Raw genomic sequence first — 19,656 nt, forward strand, 5'->3', positions numbered from 1 at the left:
TCATGTGTACTCTTTTTATGTACGCTTTGTGTTTTGTATTAGATGTCACATCTGCGCTGTGGAGTTCTGTAACTCCTTACAAATTAGCAATCATATGGGCATATTAATAGACATAATTTAAATCAATGCAAAGTAGCAACTGTTTAGCCGTGGTGACCTATGTGAATCGATTATTCAGTCTCCTTTGGAAGTGTAACACCTCTCCTATTCTCTTGTAACATTTACTCTGATAAATCAACTAATCCTGATATTGGCAAGTCAGTAGCAAACACATTCGGTGGAAATTATAGGCAAAATAACTTTGCAGTTTGTTCCTCAAATCAGGAGAGCTGGTAATGCCGTCATGTAATCAAGCAACTCATTGGGTTTTCAGCTATCAAAGGAGACAGATTTAACTGCTGTGCAAGGCTGTGTCAGACCTAACTCTCCTACACACTAAGAAAATGAAAAACCAACAACTAAGATTGACTCTCTTCTTTTTGTAGAGGGTACAAGACACTGAAATCTGTTTCCAAATTTTAAAATCCTACAGCATCATTAATTGGCAGTTTTGAAGAATCCCTGTTTTGTTTCTTTGGTTTTTTAAGCCGAGGAGCAGACGCTCTTACTATGACGCTTGTAGAGATAGGAAAGGCGATGTCTATGTAGTCCCCCTGGTGCACTATAACATCCTTATTGATTATGTGGCTACTGCGTGGTTCAGTCTGGATTGTATGAAGTTCTCAGCTATAATTCTGCAATGTTTATGAGGCTGAGCATTTAATAAAATGACACAATTCCAAACACAGCAGTGTAACAGATGGTGACTATTTCTCAGCAGCGTTATCAGTGTGAACCTGATCGTCATGCCATTATTTGTGACTTGCAAAGTTAAACTTTCTAATCATGTAAGTGAATTCAAGTTTTGCTGTTTTTTTTTTATTCTTGTACCTGTTGTCCAGACATCTACTGTTGCACATAACAGTAGTCAGTGTGGGGTCAACAGTCAGCTGTCTTTCCCATCCCCATAAAGGAAGGTAGGAAGAACATTTCCCATAAGCAGCAGTTTCCTCCCTGCTCCTGTTATCCTGCTATCGGCCACATAATCTGCAAGAATGGGGGATGGGGATAGGAATGCCACTCAGACAAAAGTCCTGTTCATGCCATCGTGCCATAGACCCTAGGACATTTATCTTCCATCGAGCTTGCCGAGTCTGAACTTCTCAACTTAAAATTGAATGAGTCTGGTATCTAAAGCAGTCTTTACATTTTACCATCCTTCCTGCTTGTGGGGAACGTATCCTCAGCATAACACATTCTTAAAAACAATATATAGATTACTTCTGTGTCTGAGATGCCAGGTTTCTAAAGGTTTTGTTTCTTAATGACATGTTACTGTGACATGATTAACCTGATTGATTGGTACTGCTCCATGGATAATCTAATTTTTCATCAGTGAGACAAGCGGGATGGAAGCTCTCACTCTTACTAAATGCAGGGTCCATGTGTTTCTATGAACATTTAGACATGTAAAGTGAAAATCAGCCTTTCTTATGAATGGCACATTTTCCCTTTTTAAATGGTTTTTAAATGGTGGACAATGTAATGTATGCCGTGCTGGAGCCTGGAAGACTATCTGTCTTGTCACCTGACTGCTAGTTGCGTTGCCTAACGTCCTATATTGTAGGTTTGTGGAAATTACAGAGTATCATGTGGTGTCTAATCAAATCTGCACACCCCTGTGACTCGTTACAGAGCGATTGCTGTTAATTAATGCTGCTGTATTCTGCTCAGTCAGCAATGCCCTGGATTAAGCTCATGTTTCTGTAGTGTTTGGTACAGGGCAAAGCAGTTTCCTGTTGGAATGGTCCTAAGTTACAAGCCAGATCCTGCATGAGCTGTTCCCTAAAAGTTCTGTTAATGGTGGCAGTGGGGTGGTTTCTTGCTGTGCTTAAAGCCTTTTGTTTGTGATGGCAACATATTGAATGGCTGCTTGGTAAACACATAATTAGAAACAACATTTTTTAGATCCTTTTATCTGCTTGTTTTACGGCTATGAACCAACCATTGATGCTACACTTGCAAATAAAAGTTCCTAACTACTAAATGGACACTAGTGGCCATGTTCCTGAGAATTTCAGGTGTCTTGAAAACGACAATCTGTGATACTCAAATACTTAGTGTAGATGTCCCTTTGTAGTTTGCAAACAAATCATCTTCCCTGTTTTCAAACAACTGTTTACTGTCACCAGGAAATCTGAGTTGTGTTTACATTTATCTGCATAATTATTGGTCTTTACTGCCAATGCAGTTACAGCACTGAAAATTAGGATGTGGAGAATTATATTGCCACTAACTTACCAGTGGAAAAGAAAAATCAAGCGCATGAAGCTTTTACGTTACATTTGGGAATAAAAGTGCAGGCAATCATCTGCAGATTGCAATCTTCCTTTATTGTCTCTTTAATATTTTATAAGATGACCATCTAATTTCCCTGACCGAGCAGTTTGAAAGAACACTGGTTATTGGAGGAAGTGAGGTAATGTGGAAAATCAAGATTTAGATCAATTGGACACTTCTGGTCTTTGTAACATGTCATTTTTTTTAGAAGAAAAAGGTTGCATGTTTTGTCGGACATTTTGCACAGATTATGGTTTCGTGTTCGGTCATCCATTAAAAGTTTTTTGTGTGTGTGTATATATATGTGTGTGTGTGTATGATTGTGTGTGTGTGTGTGTGTGTATAGTGGGTGCAGTAATTTTGTGTGGTAAACCAATAATCCTGATTATACAGATTTTCCGTCATGAGTTACCGGTATCCCAGCAATACTGGGCATAGGGGCCACAGTTGCCACTAGCTCCTAATCCTTTTGTTGGCCTTATTCCAATTAAACGCCCAGCCAACAATGGCTGCCTCCATTGCATGTAGGCATGGGGAAACTTTAATCTTATTTTACTACATAGTTAACATATTTTTCACAGTGGAACAGTCACAAAGCTGTCGGTTAGTGTATTTTTTTCTAATACTTGATTTCCTCTCCTTTGTGAATAAATTAGAGAAACACCTAGTGGTGGTTATTTTTAGTCATGTGTTTGCAGCTGCCATACTATCCATTTCATCTTTTAATGCACACATTTGGATGTAACTGCCTACCTTTAACATTAGCTGTATTTGTTTACTGTATATCTTGTGTTAGCACTTCGAGGACACAGCCTTAGAAGACATGTAAATGCTCTTTAGCTGCTAATCATGTTTTAAGCCAAGTGAGGAAACAGAAGGTGATTTGGCAACTACCAATGTAGGCAGGATGAGATGATTCACTGGCGAGGATCTGGCATACAGCAACCATTCCTGCAAGCAGACACTAGATCATTGTTTAATATGAAAAAGACGCTTTGGAATTAGCACCGGAGATAAACCCTGCAATCCTAAAGGCATGGTCTAGAGACCAAGATTAACCTAGTGACTCATAATGTATTGTAGGTTTAGTTGCGATTTAAACCCATAACATTTTTGTAATCTAAGCTAAAAAGTTAACTGTGCTGTACACAGCCACAGACGTTACGGGTAGAAGGATGTTTTATGGCAAAAAGCTCAAAAAGTAAAGCATTGCATGTTGCTTATACTTGTAACACTGTAAATGTGGCTGATGCAGAAGTGCGTCAGTCATTAAAAAAGAATAGTTGTAGACTGGTACTAAGCTGCAAAGCATATATGCAGGTCTGCATCAGTAACTTATGTCCCTCATTTACACCATGCATCCATCACATACAGCCTACATTAGAACAGGCTTACCTGGCAGAATCTCTCAAATCTGACGCAGCCACTTCCTGAGTATGCGCAGAGCAATTTAAGACTGCAGTCTAACTTTACAATATGTGAATATATGTATGCTATTCAGTCCCACATTTACACCAGTGGCGGTGGTAGGCATGAATACTCACCACCGCCCCCTTCCCCCCTACCCCAAGGCAGAGGATGCGTTTATTTGAATTTCAAGCATGTTAAAAACACCAATGGTTTAACATAAATTGGTAGTTACATTTAAATATCTAAAATGTTCACTGAGTTTGGACTGTCTATTTTTAAAAATAAAGTAGTAGTACGCTGTAATCAAAGATAAAAAAAAAAAGTTGGTGTGTTGTGACACACTTGTCGACAGATGCCACATTATTTTTTTGGGGTACACAATCATTTTCTCCTTATTACTGTAGTTAACATTAAGTACTACTGAGGCTGAATTAGTAAATGCTTATCTTACAGTAAAATTTCATACTCCAACTTCATATATTCACCTAAATATTTTCATGTTACTAATAGAATCTTGAGGCATCCAGGCTGGTGTCATGAAACACCAGTTATTCCTCCAGTCATGCTAGTCGGGAATCACTGCTGTACTAGAATCAAACACGCCACTCCTTTCAGAGCACTCTTATACCTGGTTATAATACCTTGGTCCTTTCATCCAAGGGGTCTGCCACACTTACACTAGTACCGTCTCTAACAAGCACCCATTACTGTCAGCCATGTTTTGGGTTGATATTCATGTGTATGAAGTCAATCAGTAGGTACTGGCGGCATGACTGACCTGCAGAATGTGAATTGATCACTGTATTTCTTGAACTGTAATGTGGGTTTCTAATGAACTCCAGAACATTAAGTGATTTAATTCCAGGTCTACTATGTGTCTTGTCTGTATACAGCCAGTCTCGGCCATGGGACCTGATCTGTGGCTCACCATGGCATTGTTTGATGGAACAGATTGCATTGAGCAATGGATAGCTGTAATACATATTTATATACACGTTACAATGTAAGCATTGTGTTTCGACTCATAAATGGCATCTAATTATGCAAAGCAATCGCAGTGTATAGATTAGTAACAGAAGTATCTGTGCTTTCTATACTACGATTTTTTTTCCCCTTGTGGTTACACAATAGTGATTAGTAGAAATAGCCATATACATTTTCACGTTGTCTACAAATCTATAACAAAACAGACATTAAATCTGCACAGATTACATTATTTCACTGTATATTAAGTAGTCCATACCTGAGCAGGCAACTGCTATAGTGCCTGCTGGTCCAGATCTATCCGCCCCCAAACTCCAGTGTAGTGGTGATCAAATTGTCAGGGGAAATGTTTGCTTGCTTTAGCAGACCCGTTGCCTACTTTACAGTGGAGGCTGCTCTTCCGTGGGCAGAATCAATGTTCATGAGAATGAAGCCTGTTGGTTCACTAGGAACAAGCACTATGTTCATTACTAGTGAATAATTCAGTCCACAAAATAGCTGCACCCACTGTGTGTAAGTGATAGGTCCACTTTAAGCAAATATTTGTATACAGCATTTCCAGCATAGTCTTAAAATTGAATCCAACTTTATTATAAGGCTGTCTGGTCAACATCTTGTGGTAACCGGACACCTGTTGGATCATTGTTCAGTTCAAATCTTTAATTGACCTGTGTGTATTATTATTTATAAGCCTTACTAATATGCTGAGGATAAACCTCTTGGGGTTAGCTTCCTGTGTTTATTTATGTGTCTGCAGAAAAAAATCGTATTCACTGAAGCTGGCTTCCTCTGCTATCACGTCATAACCCGATGTACACTGTAGGCTCTCGCACTGCCCGGGTGGAGTAGGAAGCTCTGGATCCCATTTATAATTTAAATCTTGAATCCATCAACTGACACTTAATGGAGATTATTTTTGTTCTAAATGTAGGACCTAATAGTCTGGTTAGTCAGTTCTTTCACAATGTGTTTGTCGTCTGTTGTTGTAAGACTTGTTTCCTTCCAGTCTGACAGAATGTAATGCTTGTTAGATGTGATGAACACATAGGGACTTTGTCTCTTTCCAGTTCACTATTCTAGTTGAATGAGATTCAGTACATTTCCCCACATGGTCTGGTCTTGTTCATAGACTTTTTGGATTTCCACAATATTTTGGTATTAAAAATGAATGAGTGGCTGTAATCACTACTTGGCATAAAGTTGAGAATGCATTTGAGTCAGTGGTTTAATATTTACTATAAATGACTACATATTTGGTATTTCACATCCACACTTTTTAAGTATACAAATGGCCTTTTATTCCATGTATTTGTATGAATGTATTTTGTAAAGTCTGTATTAGTTTCAATATCCTAAACACTTGATACTTGTGGAGTTTTGTTTAAGGATTTTTCCACAGTTTTTTAAAGATTATTCCTAAAATATACCCAATTATTTTCAAACTTTCTTCTATCTTTTATAAAATGTGCCTGCTATTCATCCCCTTGTTAATTCCTTACACTTATTCTGTAATAGTAGTTTAGCCGTGGACGCCCTGTTTAAGCAGAAGCAGTGATTGGAATGTGTGTCCATTGAATTGCCTTTGATACCTGACCCAAATGACTTGGGAGAGGTTACCTTGGGCTGCTCATTTTCACTGCGCTTAAATATGTTCTGCATTCCAAAATGTAATCACCCCAATAAAGATCAATCATCCTCTTTTAGCCCCCAGGTACAATATCTGTGTATTGTATACATATGTTGACTTCAACTTATTTGTGCACTTTTACTTCAATATTATTTATTCAGTTATGATTCTACCAAAATGGGATCGTTCAGTTACACAAATAACAACATATTTTAAACACTGCATTGTGTTTACCATTTTCATTGCATCTACGTATTTTAACAAATTTTGTTTCTCCTGCCAGCTTCTCAGGGAAGTACGAATAATGAAGATATTAAATCATCCTAATATAGGTAAATATTGTGTATATTTATTTTTGCCCAGTTACTTGGTAATCTGTTAGAATGTTTTAAATTTGTAGCTACGACTTGCATCAAGTGAAGTATTGCTTGTTCTATAATGTCATTAATTGTGACTCTTGAAGTTCTTATAAATTGCACAAAGGTTACCATTTCATATATAAAGTTGGCTTTCTGGGACCGTCATTGTGTGAACTTTCTTATTATATGGGTTCTTTATTTCACAAACTAGCTCCGGAGAGCCCAATTATTGTCAGCCTTTGTTCATATGGTCACATGGCTTGTTAATGTTAACAGTCCCACATTAAATACCTGACTAGTGTCTTTGCCAAGGCTTGTTTTGGGGTATATTCAAGGACTCTTATCCTTGTTTTTCTGTTCAGTTTGTTTGTGTTGTCATAACAGAATTTTGTTTAGTGCCCATTTAATTTAAATGTTTTCATTAACAACCTACAAACAGGATTTTCTCACAAAGCAAACAAGTTTAGATGCAATTTTACAATTACCACTGTGTATGGGGGCACATATCTTCATAGAAAGGTCCTAATTTGATAGTTGGCTCAAAACTGATAGTCTAAGTTTGAAAATTTTGATTGTCAAGTAGTTAAAAACCCGAATATCGTTGTGTAGATGGAACAATCATAGATGATCTCATCTTGCTTGATGTATTAAGTTTAGCTGATTTGCATAATTCTCTTGTGTGAACAATCACTCAATGAAAATATCCTTTTTAAAGATCTTTTGATAGTCATAGGATACTTGCATGTTTATAGGCTGAACCTTCCTTCCCCTCTGGGATGACCCACCTGAGTCTCTTCAATCTGCCACCTTTTTGAGATCTTAACCAAGCTGCTGTCATTTCTATTAATTACATGCTTGTAATTGGCGTGCTGAATGTCTTTTGTCTGTAATTGGGTCACAACTGTTTATAATGTATCCAGGACATACTTAAAAAAGAGCAGTGACTCTTAATGTATTTCTTCCTGGTAAAATACTTTGTAAGTAAATTGGTTAACTCTATAGAGTGTACATCTGCATAGGCTGAAGTTCAACAGCACCATGCAGTTATAAACACTCTGCCTTTATGGTATTTCTGAGCTGACGTTACATGTGTGTACAGCGTTTCCTGGAAATCCCATTCTAGTGGCACAGGGGATTAATTAAAACCCTTAGTCATAATTTCCCTAACTTCTTGTTAAGCCCCCGGATGCTGCGGAGTTTTGCTTTGTGTCCTGTATTTCTGTAGTCAAACATGTTCTGGTTTTCTCCATACTATATATGTAAACCTGGATAGAAGTACAGATAACACGATTCTAATATTCTTCTTGTGAACAGTTTGGTAATGCTTGACTTATATTGCACAACTTTTTAGAATTAGTGTACAAGAACAATAGGAAAAAATACAGCAACAGTGTTGAACATATTTTGATTCTTTCCCTTGTAGTTAAATTATTTGAAGTCATTGAAACAGAAAAAACACTCTACTTAATAATGGAATATGCAAGTGGAGGTAAGTGGCATTGCGACTTCATAGCTATGGCCTGTTTCCCTGACATTCACTGGAATGACCGTGTGTATGATGCATCTAGTGTCAGCAGATGTTTGTATGCAGTTACAATTTGCTTGTGCATTGTGGGTTGTTGTTTTTGTTTTTTGCTTTTTAATTGGCATTCTAGTGTGAAAATTCGTTGAAATGTATTTAACCTAACCTTAAATATTTTCCTTAACCCCTTCAATCACACGGAAGTTAGATTGGCAAGTGGGGATGAGGGGTTATGGGAAATAAAAACAATGGCTCTCTAGGCAAGCTGAATATCACCTTTTAGAGTCTAACGTTATAGTAATGTTATACATTTATCTTTAATGTTTGTCTGACAAATACAAAGGGTAATGAAGTGCTTCCAGCATGTCTGTTATTTGGTAGTACAAGTATTTTGGGATATATACCAAGACAGCACACAAATTAAATTTGTGCACTTGGAGTCGTTGGGTGTAGCACATTTGTGAACACTGGCTGTGTGCGTTCGTGTTGGAGACCTGGGGTTATATTTACTAAGTGGAAGTTTGCCGTTTTTAAAACTGCAATTTTATTAAAGACAAAACCCTTTGGACTTTTTCTTTAATAAAATTGCTGTTTTAAAAAATGACGGCAAACTGCCGCTTAGTAAATATACCCCATAATCGCACTCTGAAGATCTGATTGGGCAAGACTACGTACAGCCAATGTTCACACCAATGTACGAATGTTTTTCCAAACTATCGGGAGACACTGACCTGTCCGCCTTATGGTTTGTAGTGGGGACAGGACAGCATGTGACATGGGCATTATGAGAAACGGAATGGAGACTGGTTAGAAACCACATACTGATGGATAATGGAAGCAGAGTGGTCCCCCGATAAGTATTAATGGCCGGTTACTGCTTAGTCCAGTGACTTGGTGACCATAATGTAAACATTGATTGCTGTGTCTTTTGGGTCAGTTGGCCACTGATTCAGGCTCTATATTTTTTCACAACTACCAAAAGTGCATCTGGTGTGTTCTGTCAGGATTCTACAAAACACTGTTTATTTCAACAGGCAGCCACTTTATTTCCTTTTGGTGCTCTGTGGTAATAAATACTCTGCCCCTTTTTAAAATGTCATCTTAGAACAAGTGTTAGTGTTTTGGCAGCAGTGCTGTGCGACTGTGGTCAGCGGTGTTAACGAAGTAGAGAGAAGTTTATTTTACAGAGGAAAGTGCCAGAGCGAGAGTTCATGTTCTGCAAGTTGAGCTTTTCTGGCGTAACCTCAGATGTTCTTATTAAGGACTTGTTTCATTGGTCGAAAAGTTGTAGCTGAATGATCTCAACTTTACAAACCAGTTATTTTTTTTTCCTATGAAGGCTGCTTTGGCTGGTGTTAACTGAAGGAGAACGTTACATAGTTTGCAGCAGGGGTTCTTATTTTGTTTAGTCTGTTTGGAAATCTGTTCTTTAAAGTCAGTTGTTGTTCAACTGTTCTGCTTTATCATTGCCTTACACACTATAGATTGTTCTGTTTCATGGTCAGTGTTTATGTGCTAGATATGAGCCACGGTGTGTGTTTATTTAAAGAGGACCTGCCTTTTTTGGCCGATGCACACTATGTAATAATACCTGACGCCTTTTGGACTGAGGATGGCATTTGTAAAGGTCATTGCACAGGGAACTGCTAATATGGTAGAGCACAGCTTACATGTAAAGTCATTATCTTGTATAATTTGATGGGCACTGTGATTCAGTGCGTAGTTTGTCCGGTGCTCCATAACCATATTATATAATAACTGCAATCTTCACCCTGTTACACTACAGGGGTCAGCTAAATGGCAGACATGCGGCTCTAGAGTCTTACCTTCTGTTACTGGGCCCAGTAACTGTCTGCAGTGCGAGAAAACACTTTTTTTTTTGGTCCTAGTACTATTTGACGTATACCATTGTTTTGTTGTACTTTTCAATGTTTGCGCCGACATCCTCAAAGTAATATTGCAGTCATGTAAGTATAGCGTGCCCTCCAAACCTACTTTATTTTGGGGTTTTTATTGCCACTGTATACAAAGAAAGCCTTTACACCTGTATGACATTTCTACACGTTTTAAGTTCTTACATCATGAAATCAAAATAGATTTGTTCTGAAATTTTCACCACTCATCAGCACAAACTTCTCTAATGGTTAATAACAACTCAAGCTTTTTCTTAAATGTAAATGAAAGCTCAAATTAGTATTAACGCCCTTGTTGTAGTAGACTGACAGCTCTAATCGCAGATAAATGTCTCTGTGTAAGTCTCTACCAGCTTTACACTGTACTTTTTCACCCATTATTTGCCATCTTACCCATTTTCCATCAGGATGGATAGAGATCATTGTTGAACAGAATTTTTTCAATCATTCCGACGATTGTCCGTGATCGGAGTCTAGTTTTTGAATGGGACGTAGTAGTTCGTATTGTTCACTAAAACGCCTCATTCAGTTTTAAATTTCATGTTGTAGGAAATGCCAGACTTAGCCCAACTTAGCAATGTTTGTGTTTACGATGTTACACCTGGAAAATCTGGCGATGTCTCTGTTTTACTCAACAGAAACTCTCTATAGCATATTTATAGTAAATATCCCCTCTTATGTTAGTAGTGTAACTTGTTTAATTGCTTTATTTTGTTTACACAAACTATGTAGTTTTTTTTCTGATGCTTGTTGGGTGGGTGAGGGCTGGTAACTTATGTGCTGTGTTTCAGTATTGGATAAGATCATCCTCTCTCATTTCATCTTTCTCCTTTCCTCATGGTTTCCTCTGTAGGGGAAGTGTTTGACTATTTGGTTGCACATGGAAGAATGAAGGAAAAGGAAGCCAGAGCCAAATTCCGGCAGGTGTGTAATGTGGTATTATTTCCTTGAAAAGCTCCAAACTGTTCCTGGATATATTTTGCAAGAAATTTGTTATCCTCATTTCCAGTTTTGTTTTGTGTTTATAGTAATGAATTGTCTTATTTAGCTACTGCATTTTTTATTTATTTATTTTTTTAATTTCTTCTCCTAGTGTTTAAAAGTGAAAACAAACAAAACATTTCTTAGTGAATGGATGTGCAACATTATTGTTAATCCAGCCACCTCCATTACTTGTGTGTGAGACAATTGCACTGTAAGCTGCCCACAGATGTGCCTAGATGGCTGACTATTTGGCTTGTTTCTGGCCAGCTGTGCCTCACATTGTGTGTGTGTGTGTGTGTGTGTGTGTGTGTGTGTGTGTGTGTGTGGCTGATTATAGTTTATTTCCTGCCTGATCATGTTGCTCCTTGTGAGGTCTGCTTTATAGATTCCAAATTGCCAGTAATATTTAAGTCATAGAGATGCACCTGTAATGATAATACACTTGGTTCACAGCACCCCCTTCAACACTTCTTTTCTTGACAAGTGACATCTCCTAGTATGAGCTGTAGCAAGTTAAGAGATGGTTTCCATTTGATTGCTGGGGTAAACCATCCGCTCCTGCACATGATCCCTATCTGTCATATAATGAATCTGATGTTTGTCTAATGAAACTTCAGGTGTAAATAGCCTGCCTTGTTTACAGTTTGTATAGTTATGTGCTGGGGGAGGAGGGCTGACATACATAGGTCCTATGTGGGAGTAGACTGCCGGAAGCTAAAGGGGAGCGGTCTCCGACCCTCTGTTATTAGCGGAGGGATGTAAAGGAAAGCAGATGGGGTTGGGCGATTTTATTGACAAATATACTAGTCTATCGGGAATCTACAGGTCAAATGTATATGGTAGTTAATCTTTCTGGAAACAAGTCACAGGCATGATTACTAAATCTACTAAAATGCTTTCACATTGTGAACCTGAAGCCAGTCCGTGCTGTCCTTCATCATGTCACTATATTCAAAGTGCTCCTGTGAAACCTGGTGACGACAGGTTGTTAAACCATCTGGGACAAAGGGCAAAAGTAAAAACGAAAGTAATTAAAATCAATACGTCAAAGTGGTGGCATAAATAATGTACTCTGTTACAGCAATGTATGCTACAGCTGGCTTTTTATATAATTCAATTACCATGGAATATAAAGCAGCAGTGTACACGCATACACTGCACATTTAGACCCCATGGCATATCCCTTTGAGCGTGTGCTAAGGTGGCCATACACAGACTGCTCAGCTGGATCCATCAGATTTCACTATACATACATGTGTGGCCGGATCTGAAATCCCGGCTGTCCCGCAGGGCACCATTGGCATGGTTCGATGATGAGCGCAAACGGTTAGATGTTTCTCGTCCAGCTGCATCCACAGTCTCTACTAACATGGTAAATCCCGGTCAGAAGTCTTTGAACTATTCATGCTGCAATTTGCCAATCAAGCCTGAAATGGACTAATTGCCAAAATGGTAATGTGTATGGACACCTTAAGTCAGTATACAATGCTTGTCTATCACTTGCATGAATATAATTAGATGACTGTTACATGGCATTATTAAATATTCGCTATTTTGGCTCTGTTCTGCTTTAATTATTGTTAATAGCTTGAATTTTTTTTTTCTTTCCCCCCTCAGATTGTATCTGCAGTGCAGTATTGTCATCAGAAACACATTGTTCATAGAGATCTTAAAGTAAGTAAAACTATGCAACTCGTTACTGAACCCCACCGTTCTTTTACTGTTACACTGAGGAACTTTTATATAACTGGTTTCTAGCCTTCAAATATCCTCTCAAACTGCTCTGTCCTCCCCCCAAGTTATTGCCTGAGAATGGTAAACATTTTCAACAGCTGACCACTTGGCAGGCTATCTAATAGTTGTGTTGGGTCTGTTTTGATTATTTACTTTTGCTGAGCAAACAGCATAATTTCTCACTCAAAAGTACATATCTGGTTTGTATGTTATCTAGAAACAGGTTCTGTGGCTTTATTTTCTTGAGGTGGTAATTCAAGTATACACTTCTATTCATGTGTCCCAAAACCTTCTGACTAATAATACAAATGTACCTGCGTATAGTGGGGAGAGCAGTTTATTGATTAGCGGCTTTAAGATTAGACTGTTGTGGTTATATGTTCTCCATTTTTACAGGCAGAGAACCTTCTACTGGATGCAGATATGAACATTAAAATAGCAGACTTTGGATTTAGCAACGAGTTTATTGTTGGCAACAAACTGGACACTTTCTGCGGCAGCCCCCCGTACGCTGCTCCGGAGCTTTTCCAAGGGAAGAAGTACGACGGTCCAGAGGTGGATGTCTGGAGCTTAGGGGTTATTCTTTACACTCTTGTCAGTGGATCCTTACCCTTCGATGGACAAAATTTAAAGGTCTGTTTCACTTGTCTTCCAAATACTGCTAATAGATCTCCCTGGCATGTGAAACGAACTAGCTTGTCGAACGTCACCTGTACATTAAGATTGATATATGGGCCAGGGTTGGCGTTTTAAGGATGGAGATAGGGTTAAGCTGATACCTTCTATTGTGTTTATACAGCATTCTACCTGGCAGTAAGGAAATAGATCGATATTAAATGTGTGGGAGAGGTATAATGAGGGAGAGCTGTATTTTATTGGTAATAGACTAAACTGGAAATATTTGCTTACACTGGGTGACTTGGTGATATGTTAGTTGTGACTTATTGCCAAAGGCAGTATACACTTAATGCTCCTTCCTGATCTCTCTACATGTGTTCAGGTTGTGATTGCCACTCATGTTGTAAATGTTCCAGAGTAGAGTTCCAAGCTTGATGCACAGACATAAGAAATGTCATACAAGAGACTTCTCTAATAAATGTTTGATGTCCTTCTAGTTTTGCCCTCTATAGGGGTAATATTCTGGGAAATGCCAAATAAATGTTCAGACATGTGACTATCCACATTGTCTGACTCCTCAGGATAGCTGAAGGTCTCGGTTAGCTATGATATTAGTTACAGGACAATTGTAATGAAAGGGAAAGTAAGATAAACTCTGAAAGGTTCAAAGTTCTTTAAAGAAAATCTCTAGTTACTTCCTTGTTTACAAAATCCGTTTCTCACACTTCCCCTACTTCTGTTATGTGACTTGGTGTACGGCTCTGTGGTGCACTATAGGGGCTGTGCCAAGTTTCATATCAAGGTAACCCATCAGTTCAGTATATAGGACTTGATTAAATATGAGGCACTTTGATAATCTGAGTATTGGCTCAGCCCAAAAAAAAATGACTGGCTCCATGCATGTAACAGATGGACACATTTTAAGCACTCATTCTGTCGAATGCCGTCTCTTAAGTCCCATTTTCTGATCTTGGTAAAAATCCTTTTTCTAGGAATTAAGGGAACGGGTGCTGAGAGGGAAATACAGAATTCCCTTTTACATGTCAACTGACTGTGAAAATCTTCTCAAGCGTTTCCTGGTGCTAAACCCAACCAAGAGAGGCACTCTAGAGGTAAGTGTTTTAATGGGCACGTGCCAATGTAGTGACTGGGCAGTAGAGCTTTATATACAGTCTGTCACCCAGGTTATGTTTTCAAAGTGATGGGGGGGGAGAAATGTTCCACGCTCAAATTTACTGACACCCATTAATAAAGAGCGGGTGCTACTGGGCACAAACCACCTCCTCTTTATATTATCTTTAATGGTCTTTATCTTTTCTTCAACTGTTCTGCTGTGGCTGGCTTTTATTGCACGCATGCTCCTTAGATCCAGTAATTGGAGTACACAAACTGTAGGACCAGGAGTGTGTCTGAGATGCCCGAGATTGGGGCAGTCCTCACTTCTGTTAGTTCCCAGCTGTACTGTGCAGGTCAGCACTTGGTTGTCTTCACAAGCCTGCACAGTGCAGCCAGAGTAACAATTGCTGATTTGCGATCTGCCTAATCACAGGAAGCAAAGATCCTCCTGTGCATGTGTATTGCAGCAGGATGGACTCCTGCTGTGCTCGGGACAGTCTGGTGCTTCAAAGCTTAGAGACTGCAACATGAAAGGGCCGCAGACGCATGTGGCTAGTGAGTCACTGGTGGTCACTGCTGTGGATCATCAGACTTGTTGCTTGTCCGTTTCTGTTAACGGACAAGTCTTCATATGGTTACAGATAAATATGTTTTTGGTAGGTTCTCTAAAGTATCACATCAAATTGGGCTGCCAAAAATATAACTTGTGTTTAGCTGTAATCAGGACTATCCTCACTATGTACGCGCTATATATTTGTACTGCATTTTTCTGGTTTGTAAGTTGCCGTTGCTGTGTATATTTTTGCTAGAATGTCCCTGTTTATACACAAATAAACATGGCACAACCTCTGGGGTACATAATTTCATGTCTTCTGATATGAGGACCTTGGTGAATTGAAGTTATCCTTTCCAAATAAAATCTAGCTGTGCTTGTGTGCTCTGTATTGTGTCCCGCATGAAAGTTGTGGGGTTTTTTTGTAGGTGGCGATAGGCCTTGACCTATAGTTTAATTGGGACATCCTGTGCACTTTATCTGGAAAAGCAATTTACTGCCAATATCATAAAAATATTGAAATGTATGATAGTTACCTATACAGTGAGGACTGTCCAATGTCCCCTCAGTCTTCGGTTTTAGACCCCAATGAGGCTCGACTGAGCTGCGTTTAAAGCGTGAAGTAAAAAGGTGGATGTCCTGCAGTGATAGTAAGCTGGAGGTGGTAATGGTATCACTTCTAAAATGCACATTATAAGCTTTCCTACAATCTCAAAAGTAGGCACAAACTGATTTTTCATGGACAGTTAAAAAAAACAAATGCTAAATGTAGGTGTGCAGCTATGTACACATGAGGCGGACAAATGGGCACAATGGAGTAATGTGCTGCAAGATTCACACAATTCTTTTACTATATTTTCATTTGGTTTAATACCCCCTTAAGATGTCACAGTGGTGGGGGTCTGACATTTGGAGTATAGCATGTGCCCGACCGCCTGTACACTGCTGTAAGGGTACCTCTTAGATGCTCTGCTAAAGAAACAGACCAAGCAGGGATTTTTTGCTTTTATAAAATGGCCCATGTGGGTCTTTTATACACATTTTAGGAAAAGAAGTTCGAAATTATCCTTTGTCCTCTAGTGACTTCACTGGATGTTGTCCACTATTCAAAACACCACTCTCTGGGATTCTTGTTGGAACGAACAGTTTGAGCCAATTGTTAATGATCACCGTGTATTAGATCAAATATAAAATGAGCTGCCACTAAAATAACAGCCTCTGTATACTGTGAAGATCATATGCCTAAATAGTGTCATGCTCTTGTTGCTAATTTTTGTGTGCCTCCTGTATGTAAAATGCGGATATTGTATAGTATGAACAGCAGGTGAAATCTTGTTGGTTCATTTAACCCATATACAGCAATGAGACAATGTGTTTTGTTCCCCTCTCCCTTCCACCACCCTGTCGGCTCATCTGTTTCTAACTCAGCAAATAATGAAGGACAGATGGATCAATGCGGGACACGAAGAGGATGAGCTGAAACCATTTGTTGAGCCAGAGCTTGATATTGCGGACCAGAAACGAATAGGTAATCAATTCTAGTGACTGTTGCTTACAGGAAGGACAGTGTATGTGGAACAGCATTGTAGCAAGATGGCTAATGTCGGAATTGCTTACTGGAACACATTTTGCATTTCATAAATCCATTAAATTGTCCAATGCTTAAAGGAAGCCCCAATCTGTATTGCACTGGGTCTTATCTCTGCATGGGCAGCAGATATAAGGGGAGGCACAAACAGCCCGGTGCTTGTAATGCAGAACCGTGGTGTCTAGACATTGTTGGTGTTTGAGTTTGATATTTCCTGAGTTGATGCCGATTGAAGCCCCCAGTATAGTGTTGATAGGGTTAAGTATTCCTCAACACTGGAGATCGCTGCCATTGGACCTCCCTCTATTTTACTGATTGGCAGAAGTGGATTTTGGCTAAATAACTTGTGGGTGGAAATATTCTTTTAAGGAACAAATACTACATGCCAAAACTGTGTGACTTGTGTTCAGTATTAGAGCTGCAGACATATCTATCTTCAAACGTCTCCTTGGTTGGGTAGCCCATTGTCTGTATCGGTGAACAGTATCCTCCGTATATGTAGATTACAGTTTTTGTATCCTTGTTTAGATATAATGGTTGGAATGGGATATTCAAGGGAAGAGATTCAAGAATCCCTAAGCAAAATGAAATATGATGAGATCACTGCTACGTACCTGTTACTTGGAAGAAAATCGTCTGAGGTAGTAAAATAATGCACCTTTCAATATTGTGTTTTAAATCATTAAGTTGTATTTTGGGTCAGATGGGGGTTATTATGGAGGGTTATGATGGTGTGTTCCTCCCCCCCCCCCCCCCCCAAAGACCAGCACTGCCTGTTGCATTTGCCTAATCATTGGATCTATGCACACTGTACTCTGTACCAGTTATTTTACCATATATTTGGTGTAATACAGCTTTATATGAGTAAGTTATCGCTCACTCACAGGCTAGTTCTGTTGCTGGTATAGTAGCAGCCGTTTGATTATTTTAGTTACCTTAGAACAACATGTTCTCTGCATTAACTGATTGACAAGAGAACTGTTATTTCATTAATATATTGAGGTCTTTTAGATTCCTATCAGTGTTTCTAATCAATGCTTCTAAAGCTAGTGTGACCAGCCAGCCTCATGTACAGATGCCAGACATTGATCCAATCCCTTTTGTTCCGATTAGTTTTGGGGCACAGGTGGCTTTATTTGTCCAATGTATAGGATTCGATTATTAACAAGGGCATTATACTTTTAATGACTTGGCAGTTTTCTTATTTTGTGTTCTGGTCTTTACAGTAGGAATGTGTTGTGTAGAATGTTGTAAGAGGATTGTTTTGTTTCCCCCCTCCCTGTCTACAGTTGGACGCCAGTGACTCCAGCTCTAGCAGCAATTTGTCACTTGCTAAAGTCAGACCAAGCAGCGATCTCAACAACAGCACTGGGCAGTCGCCGCATCACAAGGTGCAGCGCAGCATCTCCTCCAGCCAGAAACAGAGACGGTACAGTGACCACGGTGAGCACGTATTGCTGCTTTCAATCTTTTTAGAAAGAAAAATAAACTGCTTTTGCCCCCCTATTAAAAAAAAAAAAAAACCCAAAACAAAATTCTGATTTATTAAAATCAATATTGATGTGTAATTTTTATTTACGACGTTAGACCTCAAGAACCATCTAAAGTGCTGACCTATCTGTCTGTAAGGAGTTTTTAGAGTACTCTTCCCTGTTTTTCCTTCACACTCCTGATGCACTTATATCACTAAGAGTAATATCTATATAAATTGACACCTACATTTTTTTATGCACTTCCAAAAAAGAAGCAAGTGGTAGCCTTTAGGGGCTGTTAATATTCCTCGTTGCATTGGAGTCCCTGTTTTCAGGTTCAAAATGTGGTCAGGACTACTTACCTTTTGTTCAATGAAACAATAATAACCTTAATGAAGATCCATAATGTTCTGTTTTAGCTGGCCCCGCCATCCCTGCAGTTACAGTATACCCAAAACGAAGCCAGACAAGCACCACAGATAATGACCTTAAAGAAGAGGGGGTGCAGTCCCGGAAATCTAGTAGCAGTGCGGTTAGTGGGCGAGGAGTGACTCCTCCTAGTCCGATGCTTGGAAATGCAAACAACCCAAATAAAGCGGATATCCCCGACCGTAAGAAGAGTTCAGTTGTTCCCAGTGTAAGTATAACAAATAATTTAAAAAATAAAATATTGTACAGATTCCTGGTAACAAATTATAATTGGTTGTAAGATGTATGTAACAAACATGCTCATCTACTTTTTTTTAGACTAAGGCCTCAAAACGGTTAACATACTTTCCCATCTGCATAGGCTCCCACAGGTAGATGACATACTGACTCCTTTGCAAGACATTTACTAAGCAGGTCTGCGAGTGAAATAGTTTGTAGATGTATCTGGTGCATTTGTGGATACAGTGTTCAATCTCTGCACCATATATACTTTAGAGCAAATAGGAACATGGAGTGAGGTAAAGCTGGTGACTTGGTGTGCTCAGGCTGTAGTCATTCCATGAATTGGGACATGTATTCTCTAAATAAACAGGGATTTTAGTATCCAGAGAATGGTACCCGTAAGGTTCCCTTTTCTCCACAACATTAGACAAATATTTTCTTAGTGGTAATTTTTAAGACTACTTAAACAATGGATGTGTTAACATGCCCCACCATCATATTCTCTAATGGATTTTAGTTATTTTAAAAATGTGTGTTTTTTGTTCACCTAAAACAATGTCCCTGCCAAAATCCAACCCTTTAACGTCACCCTTCTGCTGTGGGAAAATAATCTGCCGTGTAAGGAACTGACACTTAAACAGGGTTAGATTGTTCTGTTGCCAGAAAATGCCCCGAGCCCTCTCGAGAAACTGTAAATGTTGAAGGTCAAAGTCTAGTTCGGTTCACAAGAAATTTGCTCGGTAGGG

The 19,656-nt window shown here is 39.0% G+C and overlaps 1 protein-coding gene across 6 annotated transcripts in view; it reads left to right on the forward strand.

Annotated features, from left to right (window-relative positions):
- The window catches only part of MARK3 (microtubule affinity regulating kinase 3), a 42,393-nt gene that overhangs the window by 7,366 nt on the left and 15,371 nt on the right, over window positions 1-19,656 (forward strand). For all 6 annotated transcript variants that reach the window (XM_075193257.1, XM_075193252.1, XM_075193254.1 and 3 more), the window contains exons 4-13: window positions 6,684-6,732; window positions 8,183-8,248; window positions 11,048-11,118; window positions 12,796-12,852; window positions 13,309-13,545; window positions 14,523-14,642; window positions 16,628-16,727; window positions 17,316-17,428; window positions 18,077-18,230; window positions 18,679-18,896. In XM_075193257.1, coding sequence (XP_075049358.1) covers window positions 6,684-6,732; window positions 8,183-8,248; window positions 11,048-11,118; window positions 12,796-12,852; window positions 13,309-13,545; window positions 14,523-14,642; window positions 16,628-16,727; window positions 17,316-17,428; window positions 18,077-18,230; window positions 18,679-18,896 — 1,185 coding nt within the window. The remainder of the gene's footprint in view (window positions 1-6,683; window positions 6,733-8,182; window positions 8,249-11,047; window positions 11,119-12,795; window positions 12,853-13,308; window positions 13,546-14,522; window positions 14,643-16,627; window positions 16,728-17,315; window positions 17,429-18,076; window positions 18,231-18,678; window positions 18,897-19,656) is intronic.

This window comes from Mixophyes fleayi, chromosome 12 (assembly GCF_038048845.1).
Source record: "Mixophyes fleayi isolate aMixFle1 chromosome 12, aMixFle1.hap1, whole genome shotgun sequence".
NCBI lineage: Eukaryota > Metazoa > Chordata > Amphibia > Anura > Limnodynastidae > Mixophyes > Mixophyes fleayi.